The sequence below is a fragment of the Carcharhinus amblyrhynchos genome, chromosome 21 (assembly GCF_965287045.1).
Source record: "Carcharhinus amblyrhynchos chromosome 21, sCarAmb.v2.hapA, whole genome shotgun sequence".
Classification (NCBI taxonomy): Eukaryota; Metazoa; Chordata; class Chondrichthyes; order Carcharhiniformes; family Carcharhinidae; genus Carcharhinus; species Carcharhinus amblyrhynchos.
This window is the reverse complement of record NC_137344.1, coordinates 19,106,334-19,124,471: the sequence shown is the minus strand read 5'-3', so window position 1 is coordinate 19,124,471 and position 18,138 is coordinate 19,106,334. Positions and strand designations below refer to the sequence as shown.

Genomic DNA, 18,138 nt, shown 5'->3' with positions numbered 1-18,138 from the left:
GGCTGATCTGTTGTGGCTCAGTTCCACTTTCCCGCCCTCTCCCCATAATCCTTCATCCCCTCGCTTATCAAAAACCCATCAACCCGCGTCTTAAAAATATTTAGTGAGGCAGCCTCCACCACTTCAACGGGCAGAGAATTCCAGAGATTCACCACCCTTTGAGTGAAGAAGTTCCTCCTCAACTCCGTTCTAAACCGTCCCCCCATTATCTTGAGGCTGTGCCCCCTAGTCCTACTGTCCTTTCTGAGTGGGAAGAGTCTCTCCACCTCTATCCTATCCATCCCATTCATCATCTTATATGTCTCAATGAGATCTCCCCTCATTCTTCTAAACTCTAACGAGTACAAGCCTAGTTTATTCAGCCTCTCCTCATAGCTCAACCCCCTCAACTCCGGCATCAGCCTAGTAAACCTCCTCTGCACTCCCTCCAAGGCCAAAATATCCTTGCGTAAGTGCGGCGACCAAAACTGCACACAGTACTCCAGCTGCGGCCTCACTAGTGCCCTATACAGCTGCAGCAAGACCTCCCTACTTTTATATTCAATCCCCCTCGCGATGAAGGCCAGCATCCCATTAGCCTTCCTGACCACCTGCTGCACTTGCAGGCTGGGTTTTTGCGACTCATGCACAAGGACCCCGAGGTCCCTCTGCACCGTCGCCTGCTGCAGTTTTTCGCCACATAAGTAATAGTCCTTCCTACCATTATTCCTACCAAAGTGGACCACTTGCCAACATTAAATTCCATTTGCCATTTCCTGGCCCATTTGCCCAGCCTATCTAGATCCTTCTGCAGACTCTCCACACCCTCCGCGCAATTTGCCGTTCCACCAATCTTGGTGTCATCAGCAAATTTCGACACCATACACTCAGTTCCCTCTTCCAGATCATCTATATAAATGGTAAATAGCTGAGGCCCCAGCACTGACCCCTGGGGCACTCCACTAGTCACCAACTGCCAATCCGAATAGCACCCATTGACCCCCACTCTCTGCCTCCTATTTGACAGCCAATCCTCTATCCACGCTAACACCCTACCTGCAACTCCATGCCCCCTGACCTTCTGCAATAACCTCTTGTGAGGTACCTTGTCAAACGCCTTCTGAAAATCAAGAAAGACCACATCCACCGGCTCTCCTCTATCCATCGCCCTAGACACATCCTCATAGAACTCCAATAAATTTGTCAGACACGACTTCCCCTTAACAAAACCGTGCTGCGTCTGCTCTATCAAGCAATTCCCTTCAAGATGCCTCGCTATTTCCTCCTTGATGACGGATTCTAACATTTTATCTACATCAGACGTTAAACTAACCGGCCTATAATTCTCTGCCTTTTGCCTGCCACCCTTCTTAAACAACGGCGTAACATTAGCCGTTTTCCAATCTTCCGGCACTTCCCCGGAATCCAGCGACGTTTGGAAAATAACCACCAAGGCATCCACTATCACCGCCGCCATTTCTTTCAGAACCCTTGGATGCATTCCATCCGGTCCTGGGGACTTGTCCACAATCAGCCCCTCCAGTCTGTTGAGCACCGCCTGTCTAGTAACAATAATGTCATTGAGACCCTCCTGTCCTACCATCTTTCCATCGCTAACACCTGGCAAATTTCTATCTCACTCCTTCCTAGAATAGTGGTGTTACATTTGCGGTTTTCCAATCTGTAAGGACTTTTCCAGAGGGAATTTTGGAAGATTACAACCGATGTAGTCACTATCCCAGCAGTCACTTCCTTTTAAGACCTTGGAACATTATGTCCAGGGGACATGTCAGCCTTCATTCCCATTGTTTTCCTGGGACTTAATCTCTAGTGATTGTAATTGTTTTAAGTCTTATGTTTCTCCCTCACTTTTGCTCCTGCCTTTCTACTATTTTGGGGATTTGTTGTATCTTCTATTTTGAAGACGGATACAAAATATTTTAAAATCTGCCAATTCCATGTTTCCCATTATTAATCCCCCAGTTTTGCCCCCTCGGGGACCAATGCTCACTTTTGCTACTCTTTTCCTTTATGTATATTGAGAGTTTTCATATTCTTCTCTATATTTTTGCTACTTTTTTCTAATATTGCAGTTTGTCCCTCTTTATTTTAGATACCTTTTGCTGGTTTTTAAAATTTTCTGAATCATTTGGCCTACCACTAATCTTTGCAACATTGTACAATTTCTTTTTTCTATGTGATATCGCCCTTAACTTTCTTCATTAATCATGGATGGTGCAGCCTTCTCAGAGAGTCTATCTTTCTCACTGGAATATATCTTTTTGAGAAAATGAAATAGCTCTGAAAATGTCTATCACGACTTCTCTACAGTCATATCTTTTGACCTATTTTCCAATTCTACTTTAGCTACATTGTCTTTGTAGCCTTCTAATTGTCTTTATTTGAGTCTAAAACACTGGTTTCTCACTCTCAAAATGAATGTGAAATTCCATGGTGTTCTGATCACTCTTAACTAGAAGATCCTTTACTATTAGAACATTAATTGAATCTATCTCATTACACATTATTGGTTTTAAAATAGTTTCTTCCTCTTTGTTTCCACAACATATTGTTCTAAGAAACTGCTTTGACATTTTCCATGAACTCATCCTCCAGGTTATTGTTGCCAATTTGATTTGTCTAATCTACATTAAAATCTCCCATGGTTATTGAATGTACCTTTCTTACAAGCCCCATTAGGTCTTGATTTATATTCTGCCCTGTAGTGTAACTACTCCATGGACCTATAAACCACTCCTATCAGTTACTACTTTCCTTTGATACTTTCCTCCACCCAAACAGATTTGGCACGTTGATCTTTCATACAAAGGTCATTTCCCACTAATATCCTGATTTCATCCTGTATTAACAGGGGTACCTCATTTCCTTTTCCTTTCTTCCTTGTGAACTGCCAAACACCTTTGAATATTCAGGTGCCATCCATTTGCAACCATGATTCTGTAATCGCTTCCATTTTGTTATGATTACTTCATGCATTCACGTAAAGCGATTTTCATTTTTTTAAGCATTTTGACCTTATTTGTTTATGTGCTGTCATGTCCTGTCTTTTCCTATCACACTGGTAATAATTACCTGCATCGATACCTTGTTACTGTGCATTATTGCCTTGTCCTTTCCCTTTAACATTTCAACTCTCCCCTGACATGAACCCTTTCTGTCATCCAGATCCTGTCACCCCCTCCATTTATTTATGGTCATAGTTATAGATTGGTCCCAGTGCAATTCAGGTGAAGGCTATTTCAATAGTACAGTTCCCACTTGCCCCAGTGCTGGTGCCACTGTCCTATGAATCGATACCTATTTCTCCCACAACAATCCTTCAACTCTCTGATCTCATTCATCCTATATCAATTAGCTTGTGGTTTAAGTAGTAATCCAGAATCTATTTGCCTTTGTACTTATACAGGCCTTGGTGAGGCCACACCTAGAATATTGTGTGCAGTTCTGGTCTCCTTTTCTGAGGAAGGATGATCTTGCTCTCGAGGGAGTGCAGTGAAGGTTTACCAGGCTGATTCCACGGATGGCAGGACGGATGTATGAGGAGAGATTGACTAGGTTAGGATTGTTTTTGCTGGCGTTCAGATGAATGAGGGTGGATCTCTTAGAGATTTACAAAGTTCTAACAGGACCAGACAGGGTAGATGCAGGGAGGATATTCCCAATGGTGGGGGAGTCCAGAACTCAGGATCACAGTCTGAGGATTCAGGGTAGGCCATTTAGGATGGAGGTGAGGAGACATTTCTTCACCCGGAAATGTGAGTCTGTGGAATTCATTACAACAGGAAGTAGTTGATGCCAAAACATTGAATGTATTCAAGAGATGGCTGGATATAGCATTTGGGGCAAATGGGATCAGAGGTTATGGAGAAAAGCAGGATTAGGCTATTGAGTTGGATGATGAGTGACGGAGCAGGCTCGAAGGGCCAGATGGCCTCCTCCTGCTCCTATCTTCTATGTTTCCAAGTTTTGTGGTTCTGCTTTTTAATTAAGCCCCTCGCTGGTCACACTCCCTCAGCAGAGCCTTCGTCTTACCTGTATTAGAACTCATATAGACCAAACAACCGGATGCTTCCCTCGCCCATTCCGAGTTCCCCTCCCACCCTGAGGAGATGTCCTTAGCCCTGGCACCGGGCAGGCAACACGGCACTCATCACTAATTTTTGGCTGCAGAGAGCATTTACACTTTCTGGCCAGTGGTGGCACTGTAGCACCTCAATTTTGCATTTCTTAGTTCCTCTGTTTATATTGTAGAAAAAATACAATTTTGTGCATTGGGTCTGAGATGTAACTAATATAACGGTTTTGTCAAAAGATGGAAAATGAATCAAAAAGCCGGTGCTGTCCAGTATATTAACACACGTGGCTCATAATGAATCCAGATATGACTAATTGCATTAATTCCAGTATTGGGCATGTCGTCTCAATACTCATACTTGCAATGGTTATGCATATAACTTTTTTGTATTGGTGAAATGATTTGTGAAAGACAATTTTTTTTAGATCGTAAGTGCTTTATTTGATTGCTGAATGTTAAATAAACATGCAAAGGATATTTAGTTGTGTTGGAGTGTGGGATATCATAGAATCCTACAGTGCAGAAAGAGAGCCTCTGGCCCATCGAGTCTGCACCAACCACAGTCCCACCCAGGTCCTACTCCCATATCCCTACACATTTTACCCACTAATCCCTCTAACCTAAGCATCCTAAGGAGCAATTTTTTAGCATGGCCTATCAACCTAACCCGCACATCTTTGGACTGTGGGAGGAAACCGGAGCACCTGGAGGAAACCCATGCAGGCACGAGGAGAATGTGCAAACTCCGCACACACAGTGACCCGAGCCGGGAATCAAACCCAGGGGAGCTGTGAAGCAGCAGTGCTAACCATTTGTACTAAAATCTTGTACTAAAATCAGTGCATGCAACTAAAGCAGTCAATTTAACCAGCACTTTCAAAGGTCATTTAGACTTTTGGTTGTCACAAACTCACGGATTTCATTATTTACAATAAATGTGTTTGAGTATTTAGAAATCCAATGTAAATGAAGAGCAGCCAGTGGTATTTATTTAAGGCCAGATGCGTTTGGTAAATTTATTCTTAAATGTTGTGTAATAAATGTTGGTTAATAATGGGAATGCGGTCAGTGAAGTTCAAAATGCATTGAACTAACTATCTCTGAAGTGGCTGGTTTTAAAGAAGTTAGTATGGTAAGAGGAAAATAATGCCACATGAAAAGAAAGTTGGTTGATGGACAGGAAGCAAAGTTAGGTAAACGGATGTTGTTTGGATTGGGGCATGGTCCAAAGTGGTGTCCTGTGGGGTAAATGTTGGATCCACTTTGGCTCTGGATGATTGTATTTGGGCAGAGGGAACTCTGGCGTATAGCAAGGGAGACCGGAAAGAAAGACATAGAATAGTGCAATGCGCAGACAGGTCACAAATGCAATTATTGTGGGAAAGTGATGGGTCATACATTTTGAGAAAGCATTAAAGAGTCAGATTTCACATCTTGTGGAAATATACGGAAGGTTGTAGATGCAGAAAAGCACCCATGCATGAGTTCAGAGATATAATTCGCTGAAAGCATGTTTTTTTCCTTTGATTTTCTCTCTCATTTCTCTCTTGCTTTGATTTCGTTGGCAGTCTTTCAAGATCAGGCTATTCATGCCCCCTGAGGACACATGATTTGTTTCTTTACTTATCCCATTATTGCTCCATTTGGCTTTGCAACATGAAACTTTTTGCTACTTCTGGCCTTCACCCCATCATAGATCTTCTCTTTTTCCTTCTTCCTATTTACATTTCCAGTTTTTCCCAGCTCTGATGAAAGGTTACAGGCTCGAAACATTAACTCTGTCTCTCTCTCCAAAGATTCTCTTAGACCTGCTGAGTATTTCCAGCGTTTTCTGCTTTTATTTCAGATTTCCAGTATCCTGTTTTACAACATTCTACCAGTTAATTATAAATAAATGTTTAGACATGGCTGGTGACTTTATTTTTGTGAAATTGTATGAATGGTTTCTGATTACACATTTTTATCATAAAATCAGCCCACATTTAATATTTTTAGTTTGTTACTTAAAATTTCCAAAGATTTCAAACTTCAGACTTTTTTTGCTTACTCTTTATGTTGTATTTTCTGTTTTTAGGTTCATTTGGTGATTCAGAGGCAACCACTGAGACATACATACTCTGGTTAAAGGAATATTGTGAGGCATTTTTCTACGGCCTGAAAGTCAAATTCTTGGACCCTGTTTCAGTATCCCAAACCGGTTGTGTGTTCCGTATCAATGCGTATTCACAAAATCTGCAGATCCATTCAGGTACAATTCCACAGTTAAACTGTTCTCAAATATTTTGTTCAAAGTAGGACGTGCATCAGAAGGTACATGTTAGTTATCCCAGGAATTCTACTATTAACAGTAAATCAGTAAATTAAATAGAAGAAGAAATGAACAGAGCCTCTGTGTGTCATTTTGTTTCCCTGGAGTTAGCATGCAGGCAAATGGAAATTGTTGACTGAGGATTTTCAAAGTATATGTGTGTTTATATGAAATTTATGCAAGATAATGTATTATTTTAAGAACAAGTATTAATTTATTCTGACTTTTATTAGATTGATGCATCTTCTAAGATATTTGGATAGCGTAATTTGGACAAGTCGATTCCTGGAATTTTACTGCTTGGTGGTAATTGTGAGGAGCTTAGGACAATTATCATATATCTCCAGTAATTCATCACAGTTGTATTGCATAACTATCCTGAGACTGAATCACTATAATAGTAAAGTCTGTTCAGGATAGAATCCTGAAAAGCTGATGGTGAGTATGGAGAGAAGGAATGAATATTAAATCATGATGCTCCAGCTATCATGGTGTGGCACAGATTTGATGGACTTGCTTGTCTTTTCCAGCCCATTAGTTTCTTATGATTGTATGTCACGTGTAATATTCAATTTATGACAGAACTGACTTTAGAGCTAGGGCATAATTTTGAGTGAAAATTGTGAATTGAAGTTCGAATGAGCAATGTGGCATATGTAGGAAATTGAGTAGGAAGAGTGGGATAAAAGGCACAGTCTTGCTCATGGGTTGTGAGAGGTGCTGGCAAAACTATCATTTATTATCCATTTCTAAGTCCCAGTGAATGGTGGTGTGGAGTTGCCTTCTATAGTTTGTGTAGTGTAGGTGAACTCTGGGATGTTGTCTCAGTGAGGAAGAGTGAATGACCATACATTTCCAAATCAGCTTGGTGTATGCACACTCTGTCTTTGTCCTTCTAGGCAATAGAAGTCCCAGGTTCGGATGTTACTGTTGAAGAAGCTTTGATAGTTTGCTGCAGAACATGTTACAGAGGGTACACCCCAAAGCTACGGTTCCCTAACCATAGAGGAAGTGAATGTTTAATGTGGGAATTGGGTATTGTCCAGCATGCTACTTTGCCCTGGATGGTATTGTGTTTCTTGAATGTTATTAGAATGGCACTGATCCAGGCAAGTAAAGAAGATTATTACATTGCACTCCTGTTTTATGCCTTGTATATACTCGAGAGGCTTTGGGAAGGTGGGAAGTCACTCTGTACAGAATTACCAGCTTCTGATCTACTTTTGTGGCTATGTTATTTATGCAGCTAGTTCAGTTAAGTTTCTGGTCAGTGGTGATTTCCCAGGATGTAGATGGCAGGGCATTTGGCAATGGTTATGTAAGGCTGTCTTGCTGGAGATGGCCATTGCCAAGCAGTGGTATGATTTGAATGCTACTTAATCAGCTCAACCCTGACTGTTGCCCATGCAGGCCATGCTTGCACATGTTATCTGTGAACTTGCAAATGGAATCTGTGAATGTCCCCACTTTTTATTTGGTTAACAGGTAATCCCCAGGATTTTGATCAGGGGGAATTCAGCAATGATATACCATTGAATTTTCTCTTATTGGAGATGGTCATTGCCTGGCACTTGTGTGGCACAAATGTTACTTGCCACATATCATTTCAAGTCCGAATGTTGCCCAGGTGCTGCTGTATGTTGGCAAGGACTGCTTCAGTATCAGAGGAATTGTGATTGGTACTGAACATTGTCCAATCATCAGTGAACATTCCTACTCCTGACCTTATGTTGGAGAAAACGTCAGTGATGAGGCAACTGAAGATGGTTGGTCATAGGACACTAGTCTGAGGAACTCTTGTGTTAAAGCTCGACCAGAAACTCCAAGGTATATTAGTTAGCCTGGACCTCAACATTTTGCATTTGATTTTGGCATTTGGGTGAGCATAAAGTGTTTTACTCCAGGTATGATTCAAGTGATCCACTAGGAAGCTTTTATCAAAACAAACATAATTTTAAAACACAGAATATAACACAAAGATTTAGCACAACTTTTATCAATTATAACACTTAGTAATGGCAAAATATAATCCTTAACTGCTGTTGTTCCAATTTAAAGCAAAATCCCATAGACATACACCCTTCTTCAGAATTAGTTCGCATAAAAATAAGTATGCTCACGTGATGATAGATTTTTGGCTTTTTAATATTTCTGGCCAGAGGTCCAGGCAGCAGTTTTCGAAACAGCAACTCTCAGAAAAATCCACTCTCATACAGCAGACTCTCCAAGATAGAAACTTATCCATTGGCAGATTCCAGTTTCCAACTTCAGTGAGGAGTAAACAAAAGAGACATTGCTTTCTCTCAGCTCCCAAACAGCATCTAAACTTGAATATTCTGTAAAAACCCAGCTTCTCCAGTCACATGACTATACTTGCCAGTCATCCCAATCAAGCCCCACTCTGCAAAATTCCAGGAGAACACCAAGAACAGCATTAGTTCAGAATACGCAATTGTGATGCTGCGGTAACAATACAGGATAGCAGTTGTAGACAGAATGGTACCAATAAAATGGAAGAGACTGCTAGAAACATTCTGCACAAAAACATAGCTCAAATATATTTCTTAAAGGCACAGTGTCATTGCACCTTCCTCCTTAAGAAAAAAAAATGAACCATCAATATGCAAAGATGTCTTCATTTTTCAAAACCTTCTGGTTTCACAGTATTAATACTCTACTATACACTTAACAGCAGTATAGTCCATTCAGTCCTTATCTTCCACCATTCCTCCTTTCGGTTCTCAACACACTGCTGTTGTTCAGCTGCTTCCTCATTTGTCTCCAAAATTCTCCTTCAGTCCATAATGCTTTGATTCCAAGCTCGTATTCAATTTCGTCGTCATGATTAGAAATTAGCTTTGCTCATGTCCTCAAAAAGCTCATCAGGATTGGGAGGATACAGCTTTATATGTGTGAGGTCAGGGCTGTTCAGAACAATCACCTTATCTCTGTCCTCTTTCCTTTTAATTGGCCTTAGTTCCTCTGATAGGCAGTTCAGTTCCTTTATTTGCTCTGGCTTTTCACCTTCTCTTTCTGTATATGCTTTGGCAAAAACACACAGTAGATTGTTTTCCTTGATGTCAGAACCCGTTGCAGCCATAGTTTCAGAGATCACTGTGGCAAATATGCTGCTGTGAAAAGCATTGTAATTTACCTGAACACCAGCTGTGAACAGTACTGTTTCATTTGGTATCCTTGTATCTGCCAGCTGTGTAGATTCATTATTTCAGCAGTTCATTTGGAATGATGGTACAGTTTCAGCTAACAGTCCAGTTTCACATGTTGCCCTTCTCTGCTCCTGAATCTCCCTTTTGGGATCACCTCTTGCAATTTTTGTTCAGGTAATTTCAGCAACTCGGACAAGTTTGAATTCAGTCAACTGTTTTTGCGTCCGTCTCCTCACCTGCTCACTTTCTTTATTCACATCATTGCCCAGTTACTGATTTTCCTCCGCCTTCACAAGTTTTTCATCATTAATCGAGACTTTCAGCTGCTGCATGTCAGATCAAGTAAACGTTAGTTTCTCCTTCTGAACCTGTGCCAACTTGAGAAGATTAAGTGTGTACAGATATTGCTTTATTGGAACAGCCCTACAACTACCTCATTCACAATTATTTCAGTTCTAGTTTATTCCCACATATTTCTCCATGTGATTTTAATAACTCTTTCAGGTCACTTTGATTTTCTTTCAGAAGGTAACTCAATAATTTATTCCAATTTCTTATAACTTCCTCATTATCCAATTTAGTTTGAGGAATGTCAAATTCAAAATCATCTGGATTTGATTCTTCAGTCTGGTGTAACCATTAACACATCCCTTTTCTTCTTTCCTTCCCTATCAAAATACCATTTGAGCATATTCACATGATATACTCTTGACTTTTCCTTCTATCTGGTGTTTTTATCAAATAATTTGCCTCACTTAATTTATTTTCAATTTGATAAGGTCCACTAAATCTTGCTCTTAAAAGTTTGGTAGTAATACTAAGGTCCCCCCTAGCAAAACTATGAATTTTGATTTCTTATCCACTTCCTGTTTCATCACATGCTGTGCCACTTTTAAATGTTGTCTGCCCAACTCACCTATTCTGTTCAATATGTCCCTAAAATTTGACACATAGCCAGATAATGTCGTCTCAGACCACTTATCAATTTCTCTTTAATTAAGTTAAATGGTCCTCTTACCGTATGACCAAATATCAATTCAAATGGACTGAATGTAGTTGATTCATTAGGTGCATCCCCAATTGCAAAAAATATAAATGGCATTCCTCTAGATAATGTTGACAATAAGCCCTCAACATTGTCTTTAAAGTTTGATGCCTTTGCTCTAATGTTCCTGCGATTCTGGATGGTATGCAGTTGATGTAAATTGTTTTACCTCTAAGCTATCCATAACCTCCTGAATAACTTTGAGGTAAAATTTGATCTTTGATCTGATTGTATATATATGTGTAGTCCACATGTAGTTAAAAAAATGAGTAACTCCTTTACAGTATTTCTAGCTGTAATATTGCATGATGGAATGGTCTCTGGAAACTGGTAGACACATCCATTATGGTCAACAGATATTGATTCCCACTTTTTGTTTTAGGGAGGAGTTCTATGCAATCAATTAAGGCCCTTGTAAACTGTTCCTCAAATGCTGGAATGGCACTAAGGGTGCTGGTTTTATCACTGCTCGAGGTTCCCTGTTACCTGTCACGTGACATGACCAGCAAAATTCAACCACGTTCTTATGCAGTCCAGGCCAATAAAAATGTTTTTGTATTTTACTTGAGCTTTCCTTACTCGCAAATGATCTCCAACTGGTACCTCATGTGCTACCCTGCTTTCTGTACTCTAGCGGCAATACCACTTGGTGAACTTCTCCACATTTTTCATCTGCCTGAATTTGTAAAGGTCTCCATTTCCTCATTAGGTGATTTTTAAGGTGATAGCATTCTGGTATACACTCTTCCTCCATGTACACTTTCTGATACAACTGTTTTATCTCTATATCTTTCTGTTATAATTCTGCCAACGTTACTGAATTAAAAATATCTACTTCATCCTCCACGTGTTCTTGTTCTTTTCCAACTATCTGATCAAAAATTATTTCTGATAATTGAACTTGAACTTTTTTATCTTCACTTTTTAATTTCTCCTCTTGTCTTAACCTGTGGCTTTGTAACTTAGTTACCACATAATCAGGGAAAAACCCAGGGTGTGTGTGCCTTTTAACAACTCAGTTGTTTGATTTTCCACTAACTTTTCAACCACAGTAGGCATCACTCCAGCTGTGATTCAGCTATATCATTTCCTAAGATAAACTGTATCCCTGGACAATTTCTGTATTACTCCCACAATCGCTTTACCACTTCTCACTGGACTCTCCTCACCTTATATAACAGAGCACTACTCTTCTCATCCTGAATTCTACATATTACCACCTTTTCTGGCAATATTCCTTCCAAACTACATTACTTCTCATCTCTCACCATCAAAGATTGACTTTCACCCATATCTCTTAAAATTTTTAACTTCTTTACCTACTCCTCCTGGTACACGAGTAAACTGAACCCACACATGGAAATTCTTTAAAGCGATCTGGCACTTTCTTATCGAATAACCCCTGACCAGGCTTTACCTGCTTTTGCATCTCTTTAGCTTCAACTGGTGTTTCTTTTTAAAACTTTAACAAACTCCACTGGCTTATCCTGTTTTAACACGTCTGTCTTCCCAGTGCTTTTTTTAAACCGCCAACACTGCGACTTTGTGTGTCCTCATTTATTACAGTGAAAACATCTGAGGCTTTTTATTTCTTTTCCTCACTCATGTGTTTCTTTTTTAACCCAAAGTACACAGTCTTTATTATCTCCCACAAGATGTCCTTTACCACCTAAGAATTTCACTTTTCCCCAGTTTCTACCCCTCACAGGCTAAAACTGATGTCAGGAACCAAACTTTGATTGATGAACTAATTCATAATCATCTGCCATTTCTGCTGCTAATCTCTCAGTTTGTAACCCTCTGCTTTTCTACATGAGTTCTCACTACTTCAGAAAGTGAATTTTTAAACTCCTCCTAAGTAATTGTTTTTCTAAGAGCATCATACGTCAGGTCTGTTTTTAAGGAGGCAAGTCAATTTTTGGTGAGAGATGAGTTATGTTTCATGGATGCCCAGTTTTGAGCTGCTGGTTATTTTTTGGATCTCTCACACAATGGTAGTGCCAAGCAACTCAATCAATGCATCTGCAAGGATGAGGTTTGTTCCCTCATATTGGTTCTTTTATTACCTGCCACAGAGGTAGTCTGTCAGCAAAACTTGCTATTTTGCCAGATAGTAATGCTGAGGCTCCAGCTTTTCATCTTATTGTAAATGACCAGGAATTTGGAATAAAGGGCAAATATCCAAGTTTGAAGATGAAACTAAAATAGGGTGTATAACTGATTGTGAAGAAGAAAACAGAAAATTCAAAAGTTTGGGTTTCATGCAAATTCAATTTGACAAACGTAACTTTGGATTTTGGAATTGTATATGGGAATAAAATCTTAAATGAGCACATTAGAAGTGGTGGATAACCAAAATAATTTGGGAGGGTAGGTTCTGAATTTAAAAGTAGCTAATTAGTTATTGAAATGTTATTTAAAAAAGCTGCTCCATGTTGGATTTCATCACAAGAATGGAAGAGCAAAGATTTGGTACTGCAATTATGTACAAACTATTCATCTAACTATATTTGGAATAATACATTCCGTTTTAGGCAGGCATCGAGGGAAGCTGTTTGTAAATTATTCCTGAAAAGGGCTGAAAATGAAAATCTTCTGTAGCACCATTTTGTACCTAAAAATCAAGTGATGGATAAACCTGTGCATAAGTTTCTGGTTGTAGAGTACCAAGTTTTGAATATTGTTGGTAGAATACATTTTCAACCTGGTCATTGCAATTTCTTGCTTTTTGTTTAGGTAGTATTCTTAAGTACCTGAAGAAGAAAAAGCCTAAAGATGCTTTCTGTATTGTTGGAATTACAATGATTGACCTTTATCCAGAAGATTCCTGGAATTTTGTGTTTGGACAGGCATCTCTTACAGAAGGTAAAGAAATGCAGGATGTGTATTCCGTCCCACACCTCTTTTGTTTTCATTTGCTTTTAAATTTCTTTAGTTACTGCCATACCTTCCTCGGGGTAATTGAGGTTCATTTATATAATCATCAACTTTGTAATTCTAACCTATTCAAAGTCCAGGTAAACTTTACAGTACATAAATTTATTTACTTTCTCATCCTGGTCCTCCTTTTTGGTCCTTCGAAAAAGTGTCAGAACCAAGTAACTGAAATGTTATTAATGAAGAGCTCATATGTCAAAAAGTTGAAATAATTATACCGGACATTGATGAGTTGCATTTGGAATACTGTCTTTGGTTTTGGCCTCCTTATCTAAGGAAGGATATAGTTGCCATAGAGGAAGTGCAGCAAAGGTTGACTGGATTGGTTCGTTGGATGAGAATTGTCATTTGAGGATATATTCTCTGGAAATTAGAAGAATGAGAGGCTTGACAGGGTGAATGCTGAGGAAATGTTTTGCCTGACTGAGGAACCTAGAACAGGGTCACATCTCAGAAGAAGAGTTTGGCTATTAAGAACTAGGATGAGAAGAAATTTCTTCACTCAGAGGCTTGTGAATCTTTGGAATTCTCTATGCCAGAGATCTGTGGCTACTCAGTTATTGAGTATATTCAAGTCCAAGGTATATAGATTTTTCAGTTATGGAGAATTAAGGGATTTGGAATAGTGTGGAAAGATAGAGTTGATGCAGAAGATCAGCCATGATCTTGTTGAAGGCAGAACAGGTTCAGAGATCCAAATGTCTTAGACCAGCTCCTGTTCCTTATGTAAGCTGTTGTTAGAAATAACTAATTTGTCAGTGAGGTATGAACTATTGGAGGAGCACATAGAACTGATGCTTGAGAGTTGCCTCAGAAATTGCAATAATGCAGGTTTAATTTGGAGGGAAGAAGAACTTTGCTGACAATCTGAGACTAATATCAGTCTGCTGTTTTCTTGCAGAGGGCCGGCAGTGCCATCCGTTTTGTTTCCAGGAATAAATGTGACCAAATCAATAGTTTATGTCTGCACATTTCCATAGATGACTGATTGTCATTAACATTGTTTACCTCAGTTATTAGTGGCTCCCTGCTGAATAGGTGGCTAAAATTAAGGGATGGAGCATATTTTTTAAGTGAGGTACTTCCCACTAATTTGAATGGAATTGGAAAATGAATCAAATTCAGGTCATTAGTTGATTATTGTTCTAATCAACTGCAATGTTCAGTTCTGTTCATTACAGCTGGGAATTGTGACATTTTTGCCACTGTGGAAAGTAAGTACGTTTTATTTGAACCTCTGAAAGTCTTGAGTATTTTTCAGTATTTAAACACATAATTTAGGAACATTTCTTACTTTTGAAGTAAAGTGCAACTTATTGAATGCTGCCATGGAATCTTTATATAAATATACATATTTTGTATATACATATATATTTACATATGCTTTAATGGATTTTCAATTTGAGTTAGTTGGTTGCAGCTGGTATTTTGGCTTACTTGTACATAGCATGAAAAAATACTGAAATATGATGCTTGGTGCAAACTTATACGTGTCTTTTATAGGGATGGGTGTTTTTAGCTTTGCTAGATACGATGATGATTTTTACACTACGAACTATAAAGGAAGGCTGAAGGAAAAGAAACTGGCTCCTGACAATTATTCAGTCTTTGATGGATACTACACACCGCCCATTACAAGCAAGCTGCTGCTAAGATCATGCAAGGTGGGTGTGTTTGCAGAACTGAAGACACTGCATTAAGAAACAGTTGCTTTAAACAGGAGCAGAGTTGTGCTTTGTACATATCGTTTCAGCTTGGCTCAGTTGGGCTGTCCCTTATCTCCGAGTCAGATAGTTGTGAGTTGAAGCTTGAATATAGGCCAGTGCAGTCCAATATATCAGTCACATGTGACTAACTGCAAATCCACAAGCAGCTAATTGCATTTCTGCTTATAAATAAAAATTGAGTAATACATATTGTCAATAGCTACATGATCTCCATGCTCATATTTTCATATGCATAATGCACTTCAATTTTTTTTATTGTTGTGTGCGCTTTCTTGGCTACTGCAAAGGAAACCAGCATCCACCCACCTTTTGGATGGATCTTGCTGCATGTCAATATTCTCTGCAATTATAATAGCAGTGATTTTTAAAAAAAATTATTCTTCCATGGAATGTGGGTATCACTGGCAAAGCTAGCATTTGTTGCCCATTCCTAGTTCCATTTGAACTGAATAGCTTGCCAGGCCATTTCAGAGGGCAGTTAGGCGTCAACCACATTACTTTGGGTCTGGAGTTGTACGTAGGTCAAACCGAAAATTACACATTTCCTTTCCTAAAGAGCATTAATGAACAAACGGGTTTTACAACAATTGATGATTGTGTCAAGGTCATGATTACTAAGACTAGTTTTCAATTTTAGACTTTATTAATAGAATTTAAATTCCACTAGCTTCTGTGGTGGGATTTGAACCCAAGTCCCCAGAGCATTAGTCTGGGCCTCTGGATTGTTTGTTGATTACATTACCACTGCCCCAGCAAGTCCCCATTTCCCCATCATTTCCTTGTAGGAAACAATCGAGTATAATGGAGTAATGCTCTGCAGTATGGATAGATGTGGAAAGATTAACCCCTTATTTCACTTTGTTCAGGATGGCAGGAGTAGGCCACATAGCTTTAGCAAGTAGACATGTATTTGCGGAATCTGTTAGTAGTCAAAGTGTATACCATGGGGCTAGATTTATTGCTGGAAAAGGTTTAATGAGCCCTGACAGTGTAAGTATCCTGAAACTCTCTATTGGCAGGCAACACTGTCTTACCACCTCGGCGTTCTTCTGTGCAACACTCCTTTGATCAATGTACTTTAATGTCATATAACATTCCTTCTCTCCAACCTCCTCCTCAAATCTGTCTCAGCCAGCAGGACGAACACTCACTTGCAACATGTTGCCCTCTTGCTTCATTCCCACAGAGGCTTTCCTCAGCTGTTTGCCCTCTATCCTCAGCAGTTAACTGCTCACACTCCTAATTCTTTGCCTTTTGTCATTGCAACCAAAGAAAACTCTCAGTTCTAGGGAGAGGAAAAGAATCAGGGTGTGCTGGTCGCCATTGCCACCCAGACTGAAGAAAGAGGAAACTGTGGAGATTAGCAGGGTTTGACCTGTATAGGTCATCCCCATTGTGATGGCCAAGGAACTCGGTGACAACATTGGATAAAACTGCCAGTTGAAACTGATTGAACTCTGTTGTGCTGAATCACTGTTACCAACTACATTAAATGCCATGATCTGCAGTATGATGATTTGAAACCTGTTTCACCTAGGTTCAGCACCAAATCGTGACTTTCATCTGATACAGGTGCATTGTCAATGCTGGCAAAAAAGATCTTTCAGGAGGCACTGTGACTCCTGTGTGCCCTCCACCTGTGCAGATCCACATACCTCAGTGAGCTCAGTTTCTCTGACAGATAGGGTGGCAGGGAGTTAGGAGGATGTCATATGGACCAGGTGCTGGATGCAGAGACAGCATTGGAAAGTCACTGTCAGAGGGTGCAGAACACCAAGTTCTGTTCAGCTGGACACAAATTGAGAGCCTCTGGGTTCATACATTGCTTGCTCCTGTTTTACAAATATGTCAGTCAGAATTTCCAGGGGCAGTTTTCAATGTTGCATGGAAAATGGAAGAGCCCATCTCTAGAATGATTGCTATGATGTCTCAGACATTTCCGTTGGTGACCATTTCTATCGGTGACCACCTCTAATCAAAAGAATGGGCAACCTTTTGTGGAGAGTCTGATGTGGTAGGTCACGCAGTGCATCCAGTTGCTTGCACTCCATGATAGCCAGTTTGCACAGCATCTATCAAAGCTGTGGCTAAATGTCACAATCATGGGCAGCCAAGAGCTCTTCTTCTCTTGGTTAATAAGGAAATGTGAGTGGACCCATGAAGCGAAGATGAAGAGAAGGCAATTGTCAGTAAAAGTTCTTCTCAAATTGACTCCGTTTCCAGCCCTTGTCCTCCACCCGTCTGAGAGCCATCCAGGCTGTGCCCTGACCCGATGTCCAACCTTGCTGTTGCATAGATACGGTCAGGTAGTCTTTGGTGAAACCCTTCCAGGCTCCAAATCCCAGAGCTGTCTGTCATGGGTATCGTGTCAAAGCAGGAGAACGAGCAGGATGTAGCTAGCCCCACTGAAGCTGTAGGTGTAGCACCAAAAAGAAATAGTAAAAAGCATATGAGGAAAAGGTCTCTGTTGCACAAAGGGAATCATTTGGGTGCTTATTGCATTATTCCTGTACCATTGATGCTATTTATTTGAATGAAAGAATGTTTATCTGAACTACTGGTTTGCAAAGAGGTTGTGATGGAAAGCTTTGAAAGCTGAAAGCACACTTTCAAGTGAAGCACACTTGGATGAGGTCATCACAGGTTTCTTCAGTAGGCAGGTCTGCAGCTGGAGGTGCCAACATGAGGAAGTGCCATCAGGATGCTTCTCCTCTGAGGATTCTGGGCCTTCTGCACATTCTTCAGGTGCCAACTCCAGTCTTCTCTGCAAGCACAACAAGCCTCACAATTGTAGACACTAGCTGGGCACATTGAAGGATGCCTACAGATCAGTCAGAGTAATAGGACCTCATTTTGAGCTAGTCAGTGGCTTGCTCTGT

General features: G+C 40.1%; 2 protein-coding genes across 6 annotated transcripts in view; both read left to right on the top strand.

Moving 5' to 3' along the window:
- The window catches only part of gna13a (guanine nucleotide binding protein (G protein), alpha 13a), a 464,418-nt gene that overhangs the window by 128,697 nt on the left and 317,583 nt on the right, over positions 1-18,138 (top strand). The window lies entirely within an intron of this gene.
- amz2 (archaelysin family metallopeptidase 2) overlaps positions 1-18,138 on the top strand; it is a 44,888-nt gene that overhangs the window by 12,084 nt on the left and 14,666 nt on the right. For all 5 annotated transcript variants that reach the window (XM_080209569.1, XM_080209565.1, XM_080209568.1 and 2 more), the window contains exons 3-5: positions 6,150-6,323; positions 13,332-13,460; positions 15,036-15,196. In XM_080209569.1, coding sequence (XP_080065695.1) covers positions 6,150-6,323; positions 13,332-13,460; positions 15,036-15,196 — 464 coding nt within the window. The remainder of the gene's footprint in view (positions 1-6,149; positions 6,324-13,331; positions 13,461-15,035; positions 15,197-18,138) is intronic.